The following is a 20,064-nucleotide window of genomic DNA, read 5'->3' as shown; positions in this document are numbered from 1 at the left end:
TCACCCAGTCGGCCTGCTTTCCCGGCTGCTCGGGATCTGCCAGAGGGAAACTAACGGCGGCTAAGCTACCTTGGTCCGCACCGACTACAGGGGCCTGGCTAGCTGTAGAATTTTCCACGGTGCGGAGCCGAGTCTCCAATTCGCCCAGCCTGGCCTCCAAAGCTACGAATAAGATACACTTATTACAAGTACCATTACTGCTAAAGGAGGCTGAGGAATAACTAAACATTTCACACCCAGAGCAGAAAAGTGCAGGAGAGACAGGAGAAGCCGCCATGCTAAACCGGCTAAGAGCTAGTAGCTGCGCTAAGCTAGCGGATTCCTAAAAACACGCAAAGTGAATAATGTGTAAATAATTTAGAGGTGATTCAGCAGAAGGAGTGCTTTAGTTAAGGCACGTGAAGATTACACTGGGAAAGAAATCGTTATCTAGTTAACTAGATCAATCTAACTGCGCAGATTAAACAGCTAACAGATACAGCAAAACACCGCTGTGCTCCGGAACAGGAAGTGATACAATACCGCAGTGAGAGCCAACCACCAGTAGAGGCAAGCAAGAGTCATTTTCAATTTCATAGCCTTAAGAGTGTGCATATCATGAATGCTTGGTCTTGTTGGATTTGTGAGAATCTACTGAATCTACTGGTACCTTGTTTCCCATGTAACAATAAGAAATATACTCAAAACCTGGATTAATCTTTTTAGTCACACAGCACTACTATTATTCTGAACACTACTGTACTTGTGATGAAATCAGACATTTCATTGAAACGGACAGTCAGATAAACATAGTATTTGGCCCAGATTGTACATCAGCCTGCCCCTTCTTCAGGGCACTCAGACACGCAAAAGCTACCTCGACAAATATAGAAGAACCAAATGTCAAAACACAAACATTTAGGTTCAGAAAAGAGCAAGTTCCAGATTAATAGGAGTTCTCAGGACGCTTTCATTGACAGCTGGAGATACTTTGATGTTGTTCAGGTGATTTATCACAACAGTTTATCAGATATTCTTCACAATTAAATCCAATATAACCAGAAGGAAGGATGTGAGCTGCTTCAACAGCCATCCTCACAAAGATGTCTAAAAAACCACAAATACAGTCCTAGTGGTGTTATTATGGGTCAGAGGTCAGCATCTTTTCAGCCAAGTGCAGAAGGTTAATGCCTGGCTCAATGGCAGTCACAGGATCATTAGCCAATCCAAAAAGTGGACAGCATCCATTAACATATGTGTTTGTTGCTAACAGTGCATTTGACCTTTGACCTTTGTCAGATCCTGTTGCAGCTGCTTGCCTGCTGCACAAAGTTCCTCCCTCTGTTGTAAAAGCCTGCTTCTGGCTTCCTGCAACTGCTTGTTCAACTCCAAGTAACGACGACACTGCAGGAACCTCAGCTCCACTTCGCTGTCCAATGGTAGTCCGGTCGAGTCTACAAAACAAACGAGACAAATCCAGGTAGAAATATTAATCAGCGACTCCAGGGGAAAACGCCAACTCCTGAATGCAGCAGGAGAGCAGCGACAGAATCATACAGAGTAAATGCTGAGGTAAGCTTCTACAACAGCCTGGCTCAAAGAGGGGTCTGCAGACCCCTGGTGGTCTGTTAGTATATTGGAAAAATACCAAACTTTCAATTAATATCATAATCCAACTGAAAAATGTTGCTCACATTTGTAAAGCTGACATTATGAGGCCGTAATGTGTAATATGCTGCTGGAGCAGACAGAAGGTTTTTAAATAACTAGGCACGGAGGTCGCCTGCGAGATTTTTTTATCGTTTCCCCCCCCACTGGTCTGAAACTTTTTCAGAATCACAAGATGACACCGCATTAGGGCGGTCCTGTACAGTATACCAAAAATAAAAATGTGACTTTCTTAAGGTGCATCCTGACAAAATTGTTCATCTTGAGAAAAGGTTTTGTGCAAAATTTTATTTGGATACAATTATTCCAACCACTGCTGCATGCGGGGTGGAAATTACAATGGCTGAGCATATCAGCACAAACCAGCAATAGTAATGAACCTGTTGACAAATGAAATACAAATGGAAACAACAATCATTTCTCCTTTAACGACCACACAGTAGGGATAAAAAAGTATTAAATGTCACTGTCCACCTATTTGGTGAAAACAAACAGTCAGGTGGGGTTTGTTTCCGATTTTCTTCACCTCTGGGAACTGACGTCGATGCCACTCAACTTGCAGCAGGTGGCGCTGCTGTTCATCCTTGGTTAGGATATGATTTCCTGGATAAGTGCACCTTCTCGCTCAGCAAAATCACTGACAACAGCAACGTTACCCAGGACCTGATGTGACAACTGGAATGACGCGTCGTCCTCCCACTCTGAGGGTCCTTGATGAGGACGTCCACATCATAAATGCCACATGAGGCAGATGGAACAAAATCTGCCACTAATGAACTAATGTATCCAGTCCATAACTCAAAATGTCACTCGCACATGACATAAACAGGGGCTGGGTGGCAGTGGTTATTATTCAAATCTCATGAAATTTCACCCAATTTATTCTTACCCCTAAAGGAACCAAAAAATGAAGCACCTTGAAAAAGCAGAAGTTTGTTTTCTGGGACCACCCCACACCATATCTTGTGGAGCAGCGTGGGGTAAGATGGAGTAAGACAGAGGTGTCCAACCTTTTTAGAACCAAGATGTACTTTTAAAGTTGAAAGTTCCATATGCGCCACAATGTATTGTGCACCAATATAATAACACAATTTTCTGGCACAGAGATAAGGTTATAACAATAATACATTATTGAAGTAAATGTGCATGGTGCAAAGAATAAGCACAAGTAGGCCTAGGACTGGCCCGTAACAACACAACAACAAACAACCCAAATTATGCAATGCATTCAAGTTGGAAAAGTTGTTCCCTACCTTAGTGAGACTTCTGGCACTGAGAGGGGGCAGCTGGTCTCTCATAGTCCAGACAGTAGGAGCTGAGTGTAGCCATAAGCAGGCTGCAAGGTGGTCAGTCATGGTGGATCTGCATTTTATCGTGTTGGAGAGGTCTGTGTGTCCCTATGGTAAATGGACTGCATTTACAACCCCTGGCAAAAATTATGGAATCACCGGCCTCGGAGGATGTTCATTCAGTTGTTTAATTTTGTAGAAAAAAAGCAGATCACAGACATGACACAAAACTAAAGTCATTTCAAATGGCAACTTTCTAGCTTTAAGAAACACTATAAGAAATCAAGAAAAAAAGATTGTGGCAGTCAGTAACGGTTACTTTTTTAGACCAAGCAGAGGAAAAAAATATGGAATCACTCAATTCTGAGGAAAAAATTATGGGATCACCCTGTAAATTTTCATTCCCAAAACTAACACCTGCATCATATCAGATCTGCTCGTTAGTCTGCCTCTAAAAAGGAGTGATCACACCTTGGAGAGCTGTTGCACCAAGTGGACTGACATGAATCATGGCTCCAACACGAGAGATGTCAGTTGAAACAAAGGAGAGGATTATCAAACTCTTAAAAGAGAGTAAATCATCATGCAATGTTGCAAAAGATGTTGGTTGTTCACAGTCAGCTGTGTCTAAACTCAGGACCAAATACAAAAAACATGGGAAGGTTGTTAAAGGCAAACATACTGGTAGACCAAGGAAGACATCAAAGCGTCAAGACAGAAAACTTAAAGCAATATGTCTCAAAAATCCAAAAATGCACAACAAAACAAATGAGGAACAAATGGGAGGAAACTGGAGTCAACGTCTATGACTGAACTGTAAGAAACCGCCTAAAGGAAATGGGATTTACATACAGAAAAGCTAAACGAATGCCATCATTAACACCTAAACAGAATAAACAAGGTTACAATGGGCTAAGGAAAAGCAATCGTGGACTGTGGATGACTGGATGAAAGTGATATTCATTGATGAATCTCAAATCTGCATTGGGCAAGGTGATGATGCTGGAACTTTTGTTTGGTGCCGTTCCAATGAGATTTATAAAGATGATTGCCTGAAGAGAACATCTAAATTTCCACAGTCATTGATGATATGGGGCTGCATGTCAGGTAAAGGCACTGGGGAGATGGCTGTCATTACATCATCAATAAATGCACAAGTTTACATTGATATTTTGGACAATTGAAAGGATGTTTGGGGATGATGAAATCATTTTTCAAGATGATAATGCATCTTGCCATAGAGCAAAAACTGTGAAAACATTCCTTGCAAAAAGACACATAGGATCAATGTCATGGCATAGGGTCAATGTCAACGAGCAGATCTGATTTGATGCAGGTTTTAGTTTGGGGGATGGAAATTTACAGGGTGAGTCCATAATTTATTCCTCAGAATTGAGTGATTCCATATTTTTTTCCTCTGCTTGGTCTAAAAAAGTAACCGTTACTGACTGTCACAATCTTTTTTTCTTGATTTCTTATAGTGTTTCTTAAAGCCAGAAAGTTGCCATTTGAAATTACTTTAGTTTTGTGTCATGTCTGTGATCTGCTTTTTTTCCACAAAATTAAACAACTGAATGAACATCCTCCGAGAAGAAGAAGTCCCATACCCTGCAAACGCAGGGCCCAAGTAAGTACGTAGGGCTTAACCAGGTCTGCCAGGTAGAGAGGTGCCAGTCCGTGAACAATTTTATAGGCCAGTAACAGAACCTTAAAATCCGATCTTGCAAAGACAGGAAGCCAATGAAGGGATGCCAAAATGGGTGTAATATGGTCAAACTTTCTGCTACATGTCAAAAGTCTGGCAGCAGCATTTTGAACCAGTTGAAGACCCCTAATGTTGGACTGTGGTAAACCAGAAAATAAAGCACTGTAATAGTCCAATCTGGAAGAGATAAATGCATGTATCAGAGTCTCAGCATCAGCCATAGACAGGATGGGATGAATCTTTGCTATATTTCGCAGATGGAAGAGAACAGTCCTTGTAATATCTCTAATGTAGAGGTCAAAGGACAACATGATTTCAATTCTATTTCAATTTATTTTTATTTATATAGTGCCAAATCACAACAAGAATGCCTCAAGGTGCTTAAACATAGGATTAAAAATTACCTCAAAATTCCTCACTTTGTCCGATGATGTATAACACATGAACCTAAACTAAGTGCTAGCTGGTCAAACTGATGTCGATGTCTCACTGGACCAAGAACCATCATTTCAGTCTTATCAGAGTCTAAAAGTAGGAAGTTACTGGACATTCAACTTCTCACTGCTGCAAGGCAATCTTCTAAAGATTTTATGTGGATAAGATTACCAGCAGTTATCGGCATATACAGTTCAGCATCATCAGCACAACAATGGAAGGCATGTAGAAATGTGCCACAGAGACAGTCCAGCACATAGTAACAGGATGCAAGATGCAAGCTGGGGCAGCCGACACAGAGACACAACCAAGTGTCGGGAATCATGTACAGGAACATCTGCGCCACATACGGATTAGTCCCGATGGGAGACACCACCAAAGGTGGTGGAGAACGACAGAGCTAAGAAGGAGCATGAGAAAACAGAGAAGTACCAAGGGCTGAAGGAGCAACTGGATCACATGTGGAAGGCAAAGTCCAAAGTGGTCCCAGTAGGAGCATTAGGAGCTGACGTCTATTCATGCATGAGTAACTTGCAAAATTAGCTGATTTTTTTGTCTTTTTTCTTGCTGAAAAACCAGGAGAAAGTGAATCTGTCTGTGTGTGTGTTTGAGGTGGGGGCATTTAATAATCTGAGGTAAAATGAGAGGATCTGGATGATTTATTTTATGTATGTCACAGAGCTGTGACAAATTCATTTTACATCAAAAGCAAAATATCTGTAAAAACACTCAGAATTGTGGGCCTTTGGAGAGCTTGAACATTAAATATCAAACACACAAACATGTAAAACGTAAATTTTGCACAAGTATGACCCATTTACACGGTGGCTTAGTGTTTAGCACAAGTACTTCACAGCAAGAAGGTCATTGGATCGCTTCCCGCCCTTTCTGTGAGGAGTTTGCATGTTCTCCCCATATCTGTGTGGGTTTTCTCCCACAATCAGAAACCTGCTTATTTAGGGTCTGCTCCTTTCTCTGCCCCTGACCAAGGCAGCGTCTCTACTTCTGGAGTTGGTCCCCAGGCGCTGGACTGTGGCTGCACACTGCCTCTAGTGGTCAGATTGTGTCTATGTGTAATTAGAATGGTTAAATGCAGAGGAGATTTCGTTGTACATATGTACAGTGGTGGGCACAGTTCTGATAATCCGATAACAGATAATTATCAAAGATAATGCTTTCCTTATTGGATTATCTTTTTAGATAATCCAAAAACATTATCGGACTAATTATCTTCCGATAAATTTTTGTCTGATAACTTTTAGACTGATAACGTAGTAAACAAAGCTGAACAGTGGCAAGCGTTTTTAAAATTTAAAATCAGTTGAGCACTTACCTGTCAAATTCAGCTTGTTAGTAGTTGCAAATGTACCAGAGACAACACTGGAATTTATTGGTTATCGGTTATCTGTAACTTCCGATACATTTTTGGGTGGTTCATCGGTTTATCTTTATCAAAGATTCAGTTATCTGATTATCTGTTCTCAAAGTTAATTTTTTGGTTATCTGTGCCCACCACTACACATGTACAATGACAGTAAAAGCTCTATTCTTGTCTATTCCATTTCATTTTTAGATCTATCCACTGAACATTAAAATGTGGATGAAAAATATCATGAATCAAACACTTCTAGACCATTTTAAGCCTGTTGGAGCTCCTGAGGCTGTCTAATTAATAATTGTTAAAGTCTAATCGGCGTTTTGTGCATGAAAGTTGGTAAACGCGCAAACTCCCACATCTCAGATAAAACAATGAGTTATTAAAGCGCGTCACTCACTATGGTATAATAAGCATTTAACATGCACTGCATGTGCGGCAAAGAAGAAGGAAACATTAATGAGGCTGTTTTATTCACATAATCTAACCTGCACACTGTGGATGCACTGATAACGTGATTTTCCTTACGCTATTTAACACCCCCCCAAAATACTTCTGCTCTGGTGCTGTTGTTTAAACTGTCCAAAAAATGTCCAAAGGCATGAACATCCAACCCAGTTACTGCTCTCAAAACCACTGTATTGACAGACTAAGTCAGTGGCATCAAAACAAAAAAGAGCAAAGTGTGATTTAAAAAAAAAAAAACTGTTATAGGTGCTGGAATTATTCAAAATCTTCTTCTTTGTCTTTCGGCTGTTCCCGTTAGGGGTCGCCACAGCAGATCAATCGTTTCCATCTCACCCTGTCCTCTGTATCTTCCTCTGTCACACCAACCACCTGCACGTCGTCTCTCAGCACATCCATGAACCTCCTCTTTGGTCTCCCTCTTCTCCTTCTGCCTGGTGGCTCCATCCTCAGCATCCTTCTCCCTATATACCCTGGGTCCCTCCTCTGCACATGTCCAAACCATCTCAATCTCGCCTCTCTGACTTTGTCTCCAAATTGTCCCACCTGAGCTGTCCCTCTGATATGTTCATTCCTAATCTTGTCCATTCTTGTCACTCCCAAAGAGAATCTCAACATCTTCAGCTCTGCCACCTCCAGCTCTGCCTCCTGTCTTTTTGTTAGTGCCACTGTCTCTAAACCATACAACATAGCTGGTCTCACTACTGTTTTGTAAACTTTCCCCTTCACTCTTGCTGATATTCTTCGGTCACAAATCACTCCTGCCACCTTTCTCCACCCACTCCACCCTGCCTGCACTCTCTTCTTCACCTCTCTACCACACTCTCCATTACTTTGAACAGTTGACCCCAAATATTTAAACTCATCTACTTTCACCACTTCTACTCCTTGTAACTGCACTATTCCACTGGGCTCCCTCTCATTCACACACATGGACTCAGTCTTGCTTCTACTGACTTTCATTCCCCTTCTCTCCAAAGCATATCTCCACTTCTCCAGACTAGACTCAACTTGCTCTCTACTCTCACTACAGATCACAATGTCATATGCAAACATCATAATCCATGGGGACTCCTGTCTGATCTCATCTGTCAACCTGTCCATCACCACTGCAAACAAGAAAGGACTCAGAGCTGATCCTTGGTGTAATCCCACCTCCACCTTGAATGAGTGTCATTCCGACTGCGCATCTCACCGCTGTCACACTATTCTTGTACATGTCCTGCACTACCCTAACATACTTCTCTGTCACTCCAGACTTCCTCATACAATACCACAACTCTTCTCTTGGCACCCTATCATAAGCTTTTTCTAAGTCCACACACACACAATGTAACTCTTTCTGTCCTTCTCTGTACTTTTCCAACAGTATTCTCAGAACAAACACTGCATCTGTACTGCTCTTTCTCGGCATGAAACCATATTGCTGCTCACAGATCATCTGTTTTCTAAGCCTAGCTTCTACTACTCTTTCCCATAACTTCATGCTGTGGCTGATCAGCTTTATGCCTCTGTAGTTACTGCAGCTCTGCACATCACCCTTGTTCTTGAAAATAGGAACCAGCACACTTCGTCTCCACTCCTCAGGCATCCTCTCACTTTCCAAGATTTTATTAAACAATCTGGTTAGAAACTCTACTGCCATCTCTCCTAGACATTTCCATGCCTCCACTGGAATGTCATCTGGACCAACTGCCTTTCCACTCTTCATCCTCTTCATAGCAGCCCTCACTTCTTCCTTGCTAATCTCTTTTACTTCCTGATTTACTCTCACCACATCATCCAGCCTTTTCTCTCGCTCATTTTCTTTATTCATCAGCTCTTCAAAATATTCCCTCCACCTTCTCAGAACACACTCCTCACTTGTCAGCACATTACCATGTGCATCTTTTACCACCCTAACCTGCTGCACATCCTTTCCAGCTCTGTCCCTTTGTCTGGCCAATCGGTACAAGTCCTTTTCTCCTTCCTTACTATTCAACTTCTTGTACAGCTCGCAATATGCCTTTTCCTTTGCTTTTGCCACTTCTCTTCTCGCCTTACGCCGCATCTCCTTGTACTCCTGTCTACTTTCTTCATCTCTCTGACTATCCCAAAACTTTTTCGCCAACCTCTTTCTCCTTATGCTTTCCTGGACCTCTTCATTCCACCACCAAGTCTCCTTGTCTTCCTTCCACTGTCCAGATGTCATACCCAGTACTGCCCTAGCTATCTCCCTCACCACATCTGCAGTACTTTCCAGCTGTCCAAAATTGCTTCCCCTCCAACTAGTGCTTCTCTCACCTGCTCGCTAAATTTCACACAACAGTCTTCCTCCTTCAGCTTCCACCATCTGATCCTTTGTTGAGCTCTCACTCTCTTCTTCTTCTTTACCTCTAAAGTCATCCTACAAACAACCATCCTATGCTGTCTAGTGACACTCTCTCCTGCTACCACCTTACAGGCTGTGATTTCTTTTAGCTTGCATCTCCTATAAAGAATGTAGTCCACCTGTGTGCACCTTCCTCCACTCTTATATGTCACCCTGTGCTCCTCCCTTTTCTTAAATCAATCAATCAATCAATTTTATTTAAAGTAGGTATTCACCACAGCCATTTCCATCCTTTTTGCAAAATTAACTACCATCTGTCCTTCCCCATTCCTATCCTTGATACCATATCTACCCATTACTTCCTCATCACCTCTGTTCCCTTCACCAACATGCCCATTGAAGTCTGCTCCTATCACCACTCTTTCATGCTTGGGCACACTCTCCACCACCTCATCTAACACACTCCAGAAATCTTCTTTCTCCTTCATCTCACATCCTACCTGTGGGGCATACGCACTGATGATATTCATCATCACCCCTTCAATTTCCAACTTCACACTCATCACCCTGTCAGACACTCGCTTAACCTCCAACACACTTTTAACATACTCTTCCTTTAAAATGACCCCAACACCATTTCTCTTCCTGTCCTCACCATGGTACAACAACTTGTACCCACCACCGATGCTCCTGCTCTTACTTCCCTTCCACTTGGTCTCTTGCACACACAATATGTCTACCTTTCTCCTCTCCATCATATCAGCCAGCTCTCTCCCTTTACCAGTCATACTATCAACATTCAAAGTCCCCACTCTCATTTCCACCCTTCTAGTTTTCTTCTTCTCCCGCTGTTCATGGCAACGTTTTCCTCCTCTTCTTCGTCGTCGTCTTCGCCCAGCAGTAGCCCAATTTCCACCGGCACCCTGTTGGGCAATAGCACCGGTGGCGGACGTTGTTAACCCGGGCCGCGACGGATCCGGTATGGGAATTCGATTCTGAGTCTGCATTGTTGGGTTGGCTTGTTTTACGCCGGATGCCCTTCCTGACGCAACCCTCCTCATTTATCTGGGCTTGGGACCGGCACTCAGAATGTACTGTCTGCACACCCCATGTGGCTGAGTTGGAATTATTCAAAATCAACGCCTTAATTTGAGAGCCATAAAATAAAGTGAATTCAGCATATGAAAATAAAAGCTTTTTGCAAACGGGTTAAAATGCATATTTTTAATCATCAGGTTTTTAACATCATCTGATCTTTGTGACCAGATAACACATCACTTCATTAAATGGTTTAGTTCACATATACTATTGAGGCAACATATATCAATTACACATGTCACAAATATTTATTTTAGCCAATTCCAGCCTACAGCATTGCTGTATGACCTTCAGAACCTTTACACCAAGTGGATACATCTTCCCTGAAAAGGATTTTTTTGCTTTTCCTCTTCTGTGGTCTTTTCAAGGTTTGCCTGGTCTACTGCCAACCCAACAGAACTCTTTGGTCTCACCTTGACTGGTGGGTTCCAGGATGGTGAACACAGGGTCATCTGGAGCAGCTCTGTTAATGTCTTCCAGGATCTGCTCTACTGTTGGGGGGTCTGGACGGCTGGGCAGCACCACCCGTTTCTTATTTTTAGAGCTCATATTCAGTCTCAATGTCCTGCATCTGAAAAACAGAGTGTTAAGGATTTTATATATATATATATATATATATATATATATATATATATATATATATATATGTTATCACTGTTAAACATTTGTACCTTCGTCTTCTTTCTTATGAAAACGGTGTTGTGCTGTTTGCACCTAACCCCGAGAATGTATGTGTTATTCAACCTTGTTTTAGCACTCTGGGGTCAATCTGAGCTGGGAATGAAGGGCTGGATGTACTTATTATTATAATATAACTTTGTTTTCGCAGCCTCTAACGACTGGGAGTAAGAGAACGTTTTGACTGTTGTGATGTGGTGCTTAGTGTGAAGCAGTGTGAAGGACAGGACACTTCAGGCAGATGCAGAACAGCTGATAACTGCAACAGACGAACGAGATGTGCTGACCTGTGTAAAAGAAAGTGTTCTTCCTTACAGCTGCACTTATTGACGTATGCATTTATGTTACGGGAAGAAACTTGTCTTGCGTCATCACCCCCACCCTTAGGACAAGTTTTTGTTTATGTGATGAGGGCGTCTCTTAATAAAAAGAGCGGAAAAGCAGGCCAGACTTTAGTGTAGCCTTGGTGTACAGCCTGACTGCACTCCGCGCGTAAATTTGACTTTCTGTCTCACTGGTGTTTCTTGACTCTGTTTGTCTTGTTAAAGGTTTTAAAAATGTTTGGAGGAGAAAATACCCAACACAGAGGCCGAATCAGATGACCCAATCTGATCCCCAGAGGTGGTCCCCTTTGCCACATCATCAGGTCTTGGTCAGTCCCAGAGCCCATTAAGATTCAAGACGGTCTGTTAAAATCCGAGTCTATCCAAGTTCCAATTTATTATGTATGAATGAATGAATGATGAATTGCTTACTCTTAACAAAGAAAACACAAAAAAGAAAAGTCGCAAAGAAACAGATGCCAAATCAAGAAAAAAAGAAATGCTCAAGAAGGAGAGGGAAGGCGTATATGCTTTTAAATATGTACCCCCTTCTCGCCATTCATTCATACATTAAATCAAATTACTTCATTCCATCATCACATAAATCCAAGATATTTACAGACCAACACCCACCGAGTATCTGAAAAATAAAACAAATACCTAAATCAAAAATGATCTATATGACACCATCCCTCATCGGAGCCGCTCCTCATCTGCATACATTCTTACAATGTTCCTTTTGTACATTTTTTATATTAGTGCTTCTCTGAATTTCTTCAACCGACCCATTCCACAAACCCTACCCACAAACAGAAATACACACACTCTTCATAGTTGTGCAAACAGTTTTTTTTTAATGTCTGAAAGGAAATGCTTTTGACAAAAACTACAGATTTTGTTTATTTCTATTTATGTCCAGAGATCAAGGATCTACCATGTAGAGTTTATTATGTCCAAAGTTTAAGGATCCAGTGACCAATTTCATATTTATTTACTTTAAGACTCAATAAAATGTTGTTGACATAGAAAACCTGTAAAGCCTACTTTTAGTACACAGAAAATTCACAAGAGGTATCGATAAGGGAATCGATAAGCGGAATCGATAGAAAAACTCTTATCAATACCCATCTCTACTCTGTCCCTCCCTGGACCAAACGTCATACAATGGCAGAGTGAGCCTTCGCAGTGGCCGCTCCATGGCTCTGGAATGCCCTATCAGAAAGCGTGAGGGCACAACAGACTGTGGAGCATTTCAGGGGCAGCCAGGGTTCTCTCCAGACAATGGAACAACGGCGCCATGCCGTCATACTGCCATCTAGCGCTGCTATAGTGTAGCGTCATCTCATGATGTTTTAGCGGGAGACTTGGTGGGATCAAACGGCATGCAGACTCGCTTTTGCAGGAAATTTCACATAAACAACTTTAGCTCTTTATTTTATCCTGTTTACATTCAGATGACACAAACCATAACGAAACAAGCCTTGCACGAAGCCAGATCTCTGCATTTTTTTGTTTCATCTTGGCAGGGGTGTAGCGATTGCCGAGCCATCTGGGGAGGAGGCGCGCGGGTGCCAAGCTCATGGAGGCAGGTGCACAGCCGACTCGATCAACACTGTCTGTTGTGAGATCGATCCGATCAGAGGCTAAGAACGATATTGCAGCTTCTGTGACAGTGAACAGGGAGGCTTTTATGACGAAAACGGCAGAACGGAATTCAAAATTATTCAGGTACCGAGCAGTGATGCCGCCAACGCGTTACTCTAATCTGACCACTTTTTTTTAGTAACGGGTAATCTAACGTGTTAATCTTTCCAAATCAGTAATCAGATTAAAGTTACTTCTCCAAGTCACTGTGCGTTACTATTATTTTTGCATTGTGGGTCGATAGCAGCATTAAACTTGGTCCGTGGGCAGGGGGTCGGGGTTCAACTGAACCACACACTTTAAGTGAGCTGTGAGCTTTTCATCCGCGTTTTTCTGCAACAGCTACGACTCGCCCTCATCTCTTAAAACACAGTGACAACAGCACACCTGCACTGAGCTATACAAAGACATTTTTATGCTTTTTTTCTCCGAGCCGCTCCGTATCTGCTGCTAAAAACAGCTGATCCTCCGCGACGCGTCAACAACTAACACTATTTTCCACTCAAATGCACCTAAACTCTCTTTCTGAGGACCACATGATGTGAAAACGCAATAAAACTTTCTCACCTGTAAACCTGGTCATGTTTTCTGCATAAATAAATGTTATGCATTCTTTGTGCTCAAACGCCAAAGCAGGGGTGAATCCAGATGGAATGGGGGTGTGGGGCAGGGATGTGCCCCCCCACAACACCCCTAGATTAAAGGTCCAGTTTTGAAACCTTTTTTACTACAACTACTAATACTACTTAAAATAATAATTTCAACATGTAAAATGTTTAGAGAGAATTTAAATGTTAGAAAAATGTTAGAATGAATTTAATAGTTACATTTATAAACAATGTAGGTTAGAAATTGCAAGTTTTACTGTTACAGTGCTGTCAACAGTTAAATATGATGTCAAGAAAGAGGTCTTTATTTTACTTTTTATAAAACAAGTATTTATTTTCATTGAAGCCAAGAAAGGGTGACTATAAAGTGAGTTTTGGCAAAACAAGCATCATTGTCATGTTGAGGTGGCAGAGGGTTGTTGTCGGCAGCTGGGGAAAGTAACTAAAAAAGTAACTAGTAATCTAACTTAGTTACTTTTACAATTGAGTAATCAGTAAAGTAACTAAGTTACTTTTTCAAGGAGTAATCAGTAATTGGACTACTTTTTCAAAGTAACTAAAATAGTGTCCAGCGACACAAACGGCAGCATCACCACGTTAGAATCCAAAATTTGACAGACTGAATAAATTAAGAGTTTTGTGGTGAAGCGTGCCGCCTCCTGTCTCTCTGTACAGCCTCTGTAAATCCGAACCTTCACTTTCGAATGAAAGCTCACAAGTTTCATTATCGGATGAAGCAGTGTTCGTTTCTTCACTGTGTCAGCCTGATGTTTCTGCTTTTCCTAAAATGTGCATCACATGCTGAGAAATGCCGACAGATGCAGCGTAAAAAGACATTTTCCAGAAATACACCTGCTGACTCGGGGAGGAAAGCTGGACCTTTTGTTTTTCCATTTTTTTTAACAGTATAGAGGGGTGTCAAAATCTGAATCACAAGGACAAGCTGAGCCTTTCACAGTTTGAAGTGAATGAATGCCCCAGCCTGGTGATATTGTGACTTGGGAATTCAAACTTTTCAAATTAAACTATGCAGCGGAAAAGTCTGAAATCTCCCACGTTTTAAATGGTCTTTCTGTAGATTATATTTTTCTTTCCAACAAGTTTATTGCACATTTGTTACGTACACTGTGTCAAGAAAACACAACCATTTTAGATTAATTTAACTAATCAACAATTCAGCACAGAATCAGAGGAGAAACAAAACTAAGAGATTTTCATTTTTGTCTTTGGGCTTCAGGACACAAGGTCGGACAGGGCACCGAGTGGAAGTGTTGCGCGCGGTGATAGCTCCCAACTGCACCGCTATACTAAAAATTTCTGGGGAGAACCCTTGGGCAGCTGAAGACTTTTCTGTTCAGGAAAGCCAATTAGTGGGACTACTGCTTTCTTTTAATGTTTTATGCATGCCTTTAAAATCTATTTTGTGTAGCACTTTGAGATTTGCCTTTTAATGTAAAGTGCTTTTTAAATAAAAATGATTTATTATTAATGCAGGTACAACAGAATTTTACCAAGAGCTCTAGTTTATTAATGATTAACTACATCCTTGATATTATTTATTGTCCAATCAGTCAATAAAATTGTCTGCATGGCTTGTGAGGTTTTAGCCATCCATCCATTTTCTTCCGCTTATCCTAGGTCGAGTCGCGGGGGCAGCAGCTCAAGCAAAGCCGCCCAGACCTCCCGATCCACACACACCTCCCTCAGCTCCTCTGGGGGAACCCCGAAGCATTCCCAAGCCAGCCAAGAGATGTAGTCCCTCCAGCGTGTCCTGGGTCTTCCCCGGGGCCTCCTCCCAATGGGACGTGCCCAGAACACCTCTCCAGCGAGGCGTCCAGGGGGCATCCGGAAAAGATGCCAGAGCCACCTCAGCTGGCTCATTTCGACGTGGAGGAGCAGCGGCTCGACTCCGAGCTCCTCCCGAGTGACCGAGGTCCTCACCCTATCTCTAAGGGAGCGCCCAGCCACCCTGCGGAGGAAACTCATCTCGGCCGCTTGTACTCGTGATCTTGTTCTTTCGGTCATGAGCCAAATCTCATGACCATAGGTGAGGGTCAGAACGTAGATCGATCGGTAAATTGAGAGCTTTGCCCCCCTGCTCAGCCCTCTCTTCACCACGATGGTCCGATACAGCGACCGCATCACTGCAGACGCTGCACCGATCCGTCTATCGATCTCACGCTCCATCCGTCCCTCACTCGTGAACAAGACCCAGAGATACTTAAATTCCTCCACCTGAGGGAAGGACACCCCACCGACCTGAAGAGGGCAAGACACCTTTTTCCGGTCGAGAACCATGGCCTCGGATTTGGCGGTGCTGATCTTCATCCCAGACACTTCACACTCGGCTGCAAACCGCCCCAGTGCACGCTGAAGGTCCTGGTTTGACGAATCCAACAGGACCACGTCATCCGCAAACAGCAGAGATGATATTCTGTGGTTCCCAAATCAGACCCCCTCTACACCCTGACTGCGCCTAGAAATTCTGTCCATAAAGGTAATGAACAGAACCGGTGACAAAGGGCAGCCCTGGCGGAGGCCAACGTGCACTGGAAACAGGTTTGACTTACTACCGGCAATGTGAACCAAGCTCCTGCTGTGGTCGTACAGGGACCGGATAGCCCTTAGCAAAGGACCCCGGACCCCATACTCCTGGAGCTCCACCCACAGGGCGCCTCGAGGGACACGTCAAACGCCTTCTCCAGATCCACAAAGCACATGTGGACTGGTTGGGCGAACTCCCATGAACCCTCGAGCACCCGATGGAGGGTGTAGAGCTGGTCCAGTGTGCCGCGACCAGGACAAAAACCACACTACCCCTCCTGAATCTGAGGTTCGACTATCGGTCGAATTCTCCTCTCCAGCACCCTGGAATAGAACTTACCGGGGAGGCTGAGGAGTGTGATCCCCCTGTAGTTGGAACACACCCTCCAATCCCCCTTCTTAAACAGAGGGGCCACCACCCCAGTCTGCCAATCCAGGGATACTGTCCCCAACCGCCACGCGATGTAGCATAGAAGTGTCAACCAGGACAGCCCCACAACATGCAGAGACTAAAGGTACTCAGGACGGATTTCATCCACCCCAGGAGCCTTGCCACCAAGGAGCTTTTTGACCAAATGGTGACTTCAGCCTGAGTGATGGACGAGTCCGCCTCTGAGTCCCCAGTCTCTGCTTCCTCTTCGGAAGATGTGACGATGGGATTGAGGAGATCCTCGAAGTATTCCTTCCACCGCCCAACAACATCCCCAGTCAGGGTCAACAGGTCCCCACCTGCACTATAGACAGTGTTGGCGGAGAGCTGCTTCTGCCTCCTGAGGCGTCGGACGGTTTGCCAGAATTTCTTCGAGGCCCACCGATAAGCCTCTTCCATGACCTCTCCAAACTCCTCCCAGACCCCAGTTTTTGCCTCTGCGACCGCACAGGCTGCAGCATGTTTGGCCTGCTGGTACCTGTCAGCTGCCTCCGGGGTCCCCACCTACCAACAAAGACAAGTAGGACTCCTTCTTCAGCTTGATGGCATCCCTTACTTCCGGCGTCTGGAGTCATAATGATCTGGTGTGACCATCATTTGCCTCACACAGTGCAACACATCTCTTTTGCATAGAGTTGATCAGCAGCCAGATGCCATGTGAGCATTTGCCCACTCAAGACGGTTACACTCATGGAAATAGAGACTGGAATGGACGTCACGTGACTAGCGGCATGCTGCACAGTGGCCATTACTAAGGGTGGAGAGAGCGCCTTGAGCCAGTTAAGGTACCTGTTAAACCAAAGTGAAATAAGGGGAAAAAAGGCAGCCAGTGTTTCACCATCAACGGCACCAACTACAAAAACAAATTCTCCAATACTAAAATGAACTGTACAATAGCCTTAATGTAATTATGTAACATAAATGTCTATTTTAAAGTCATTATGTCGCAATTTAATATCGATATACTGAGACTATAACTCAACGCCATAAGTTCTTTTCATTAAGCTGCGTTCACATGCATACAGATATGGAAACAAAAATGTTTAATTATATTTAAGTTTATATATATATACTTGCAGTTGTTGTTTAATATGATACGTACATGTGGTCACAGGCGGCATTTACATTTTAACAGTGTGGTTGGAGGGGATGGAGGAGGTACTTTTTACCCTGACTGAGGGTCAAAAGTCATAAATTCTGAATGGCTTTATATCTACTTGTAATAAAATATTACTAAAAATCATATATATGTTGTTGTCATTAAAAGACTTGCAATAATATTACAGTGGAAAATCAGCAAGGTAAATGAGCACAATAGCAAGGCATACTTCAGATTTATATTTTAATACATAAGGATTTTTTATCCAGGCATGTATGGGCTCATTAGAGCTTTTAATCAGCTTGAATACAACTTTCAAGGCTTCATTTATAAAAAAAATACATTGAGAATTATGATGACAGGAAAAAAACATCACAGTAAATGAACAGAATGGCATATTTTCACCAAATTTCCACACTTTACATAAAACATTCTTTTTTGTGTATGGGTTTACTAGAAGGAGCAATTAAAGGGCTTTAAAACAAGCCTACTTTTATTAAAAGCTGTTAACAAATAGCGAAAGTAGAGCAAGAAAAGCAGCAGTTTGTCATAATTTCCCCAAATTTCTGCATTTTACATAAAAGTTTTTTTTTCACCCACACATACATAAGTTCATTGGAAAGAGCTTTCAGATGGCTTTAAAACAAGCCTAGATTAAAATCAGTTAATAGTGACACTAGTGCAAAAAAGCGGTGAGTTTATTATTGATGATCTGCACATCTCCACCCTTAGCAATGGCGCCGCCCTGTGGTTAGTGACGGTAATAGTCCATTCAAGGTCTGTTTCCATGGTTACACTCAGTCCAGGAGCGCGCTGATCCCTCCCCTTCTTCACTGCGCATGCGTCATTGCATTGCGTCACCAGTGATTCATCGATTATCTCCTTGTTTCTCCTTAAAACTGCACTCCAGTCATCATGTATCTCAGCTACAGATATCTATTAGCTTTGGTACAACAATCATTTCCACATCAAATCAACAACCGAAAATAAAAGATGGGGGGGCGATCAAAGCGCCACAGCAGCACGACTGAGTTTGACTCTACCGATCAAAGGCAATAATGTGATTATTAACCACCAGAAAGTCATCTTTTAGCAAAAACTATGCGATAATCTGTTAATCGCTGCTGAAGCTCCAACATGACGAGACAGATCACAACGTAACACCGGGAGCTCAGTCCGGGACACAGAGCTGAGCTCCGGACACCGGTTTGAGACGTGTCGGGGTTTAAAACTGTTTCCGCTGAAACCGCGCGATCCTCCGAACGGTTTGTGCACACACTCTTCACCCGTGAAGTGATAATACAAATACATATACTTGCCGAGGACATCACGAAAAAGCAGACTTATTTCCATCGTGGTCCCCATAGATTAGAGCTAATAAAGGTTAAAGGCGAGTTCACCAAAACTTTCAGGTCATTTGAAACTATACTATATATTGTATTCCGATGTTTTTATTTTTGCTCTATGCGAAAACAAAGTCAAGCTTTGCAGTTGTGTCGAAAAGGAAAGATTTCTTACCAAACATGAAAACGTTGATAAACCTGCAGTCTGCTTTAAATAAATCTGTGCTGCAACTTTAACCACAAAAATAAGACCTAAAGTAATAATCTTAACGTCTGCTTCCGCTTCCGCTTCTTCTTCTTCTTCGTCGTCATCGTCTTCTTCTTCTTCTTTAGCGTTTAACGGCAGCTGGCATTGTTGCCACCTGCTGCATCAGTCTGTTATAGCATCCTCTCGATGAGTCCAGTGTTTCAAATATTGAAAAAGCCATCACTTCCAGTAGTAGAGAAGCTTGAATCTTCGACTGGACTGGGTTGCTTGACGTGAGGACGTTTCGCTTCAAATCACAGAAGCTTCCTCAGCTAAAATTCCTTGCTCTGGTAGTCTGACTTCTGTCTTGACTCTCTAGTCAGACTACCAGAGCAAGGAATTTTAGCTGAGGAAGCTTCTGTGATTTGAAGCGAAACGTCCTCACGTCAAGCAACCCAGTCCAGTCGAAGATTCAAGCTTCTCTACTATGGAAACTACCTGGACAACTGAGAGCCTACACAGAAACTTCCAGTAGTATGTGTCTGCGGAGCCGGAGGCTGTTCGTTGACGGCTGCTCTTTCAGGCCGCACGCTGCTTCTTCTACTGACGTCGATTCAGAACATTTCTTTACAGACAGCACCACCTACCTGTGATTCAAGAGCGTGACTTGCTCATTTTTCCAATTTGATTTCACTCCAAATACACTTACAATTTAACTAAATCAGTTAGTATGTCTCTAGAGCCTATAAGGCTGCACTTTGGGGAGGTGATGGTCTAGTGGTTAAGCGTTGGGCTTGAGACCTGAAGATCCCTGGTTCAAATCCCCGCCTGATTGGAAAATCACTAAAGGCCCTTGGGCAAGGTCTTTAATCCCCTATTGCTC

General features: G+C 42.9%; 1 protein-coding gene across 2 annotated transcripts; it reads right to left on the bottom strand.

Moving 5' to 3' along the window:
• Positions 1-647: 647 nt before the first annotated feature.
• c10h19orf25 (chromosome 10 C19orf25 homolog) lies at positions 648-19,319 on the bottom strand. Of its 2 annotated transcripts, none has more exons than XM_034179254.1 (3): positions 19,284-19,319; positions 10,739-10,894; positions 648-1,433 (listed from the first exon to the last, which is right to left on the bottom strand). In XM_034179254.1, exons 2-3 carry the CDS (start codon positions 10,872-10,874, stop codon positions 1,246-1,248), a joined length of 324 nt encoding a protein of 107 aa, XP_034035145.1. In that variant the 5' UTR covers positions 10,875-10,894; positions 19,284-19,319; the 3' UTR covers positions 648-1,245. The 2 variants fall into 2 exon arrangements, with proteins under 2 accessions (XP_034035145.1, XP_034035146.1); XM_034179255.1 differs by having other exon boundaries at positions 10,739-10,896; positions 19,170-19,308.
• Positions 19,320-20,064: the final 745 nt, after the last annotated feature.

The sequence above is a fragment of the Thalassophryne amazonica genome, chromosome 10, assembly GCF_902500255.1.
Source record: "Thalassophryne amazonica chromosome 10, fThaAma1.1, whole genome shotgun sequence".
Lineage (NCBI taxonomy): Eukaryota > Metazoa > Chordata > Actinopteri > Batrachoidiformes > Batrachoididae > Thalassophryne > Thalassophryne amazonica.
This window is presented reverse-complemented; position numbering and strand designations above follow the sequence as displayed.

Coding starts and splice junctions, on each gene's coding strand:
- c10h19orf25 (XM_034179254.1), bottom strand. CDS start 10,874: ATGAGCTCTAAAAATAAGAAACGGGTGGTGCTGCCCAGCCGTCCAGAC. Junction 1,434..10,738: donor CCTGGAACCCACCAGTCAAG/GTGAGACCAAAG, acceptor TTTGTTTTGTAG/ACTCGACCGGACTACCATTG.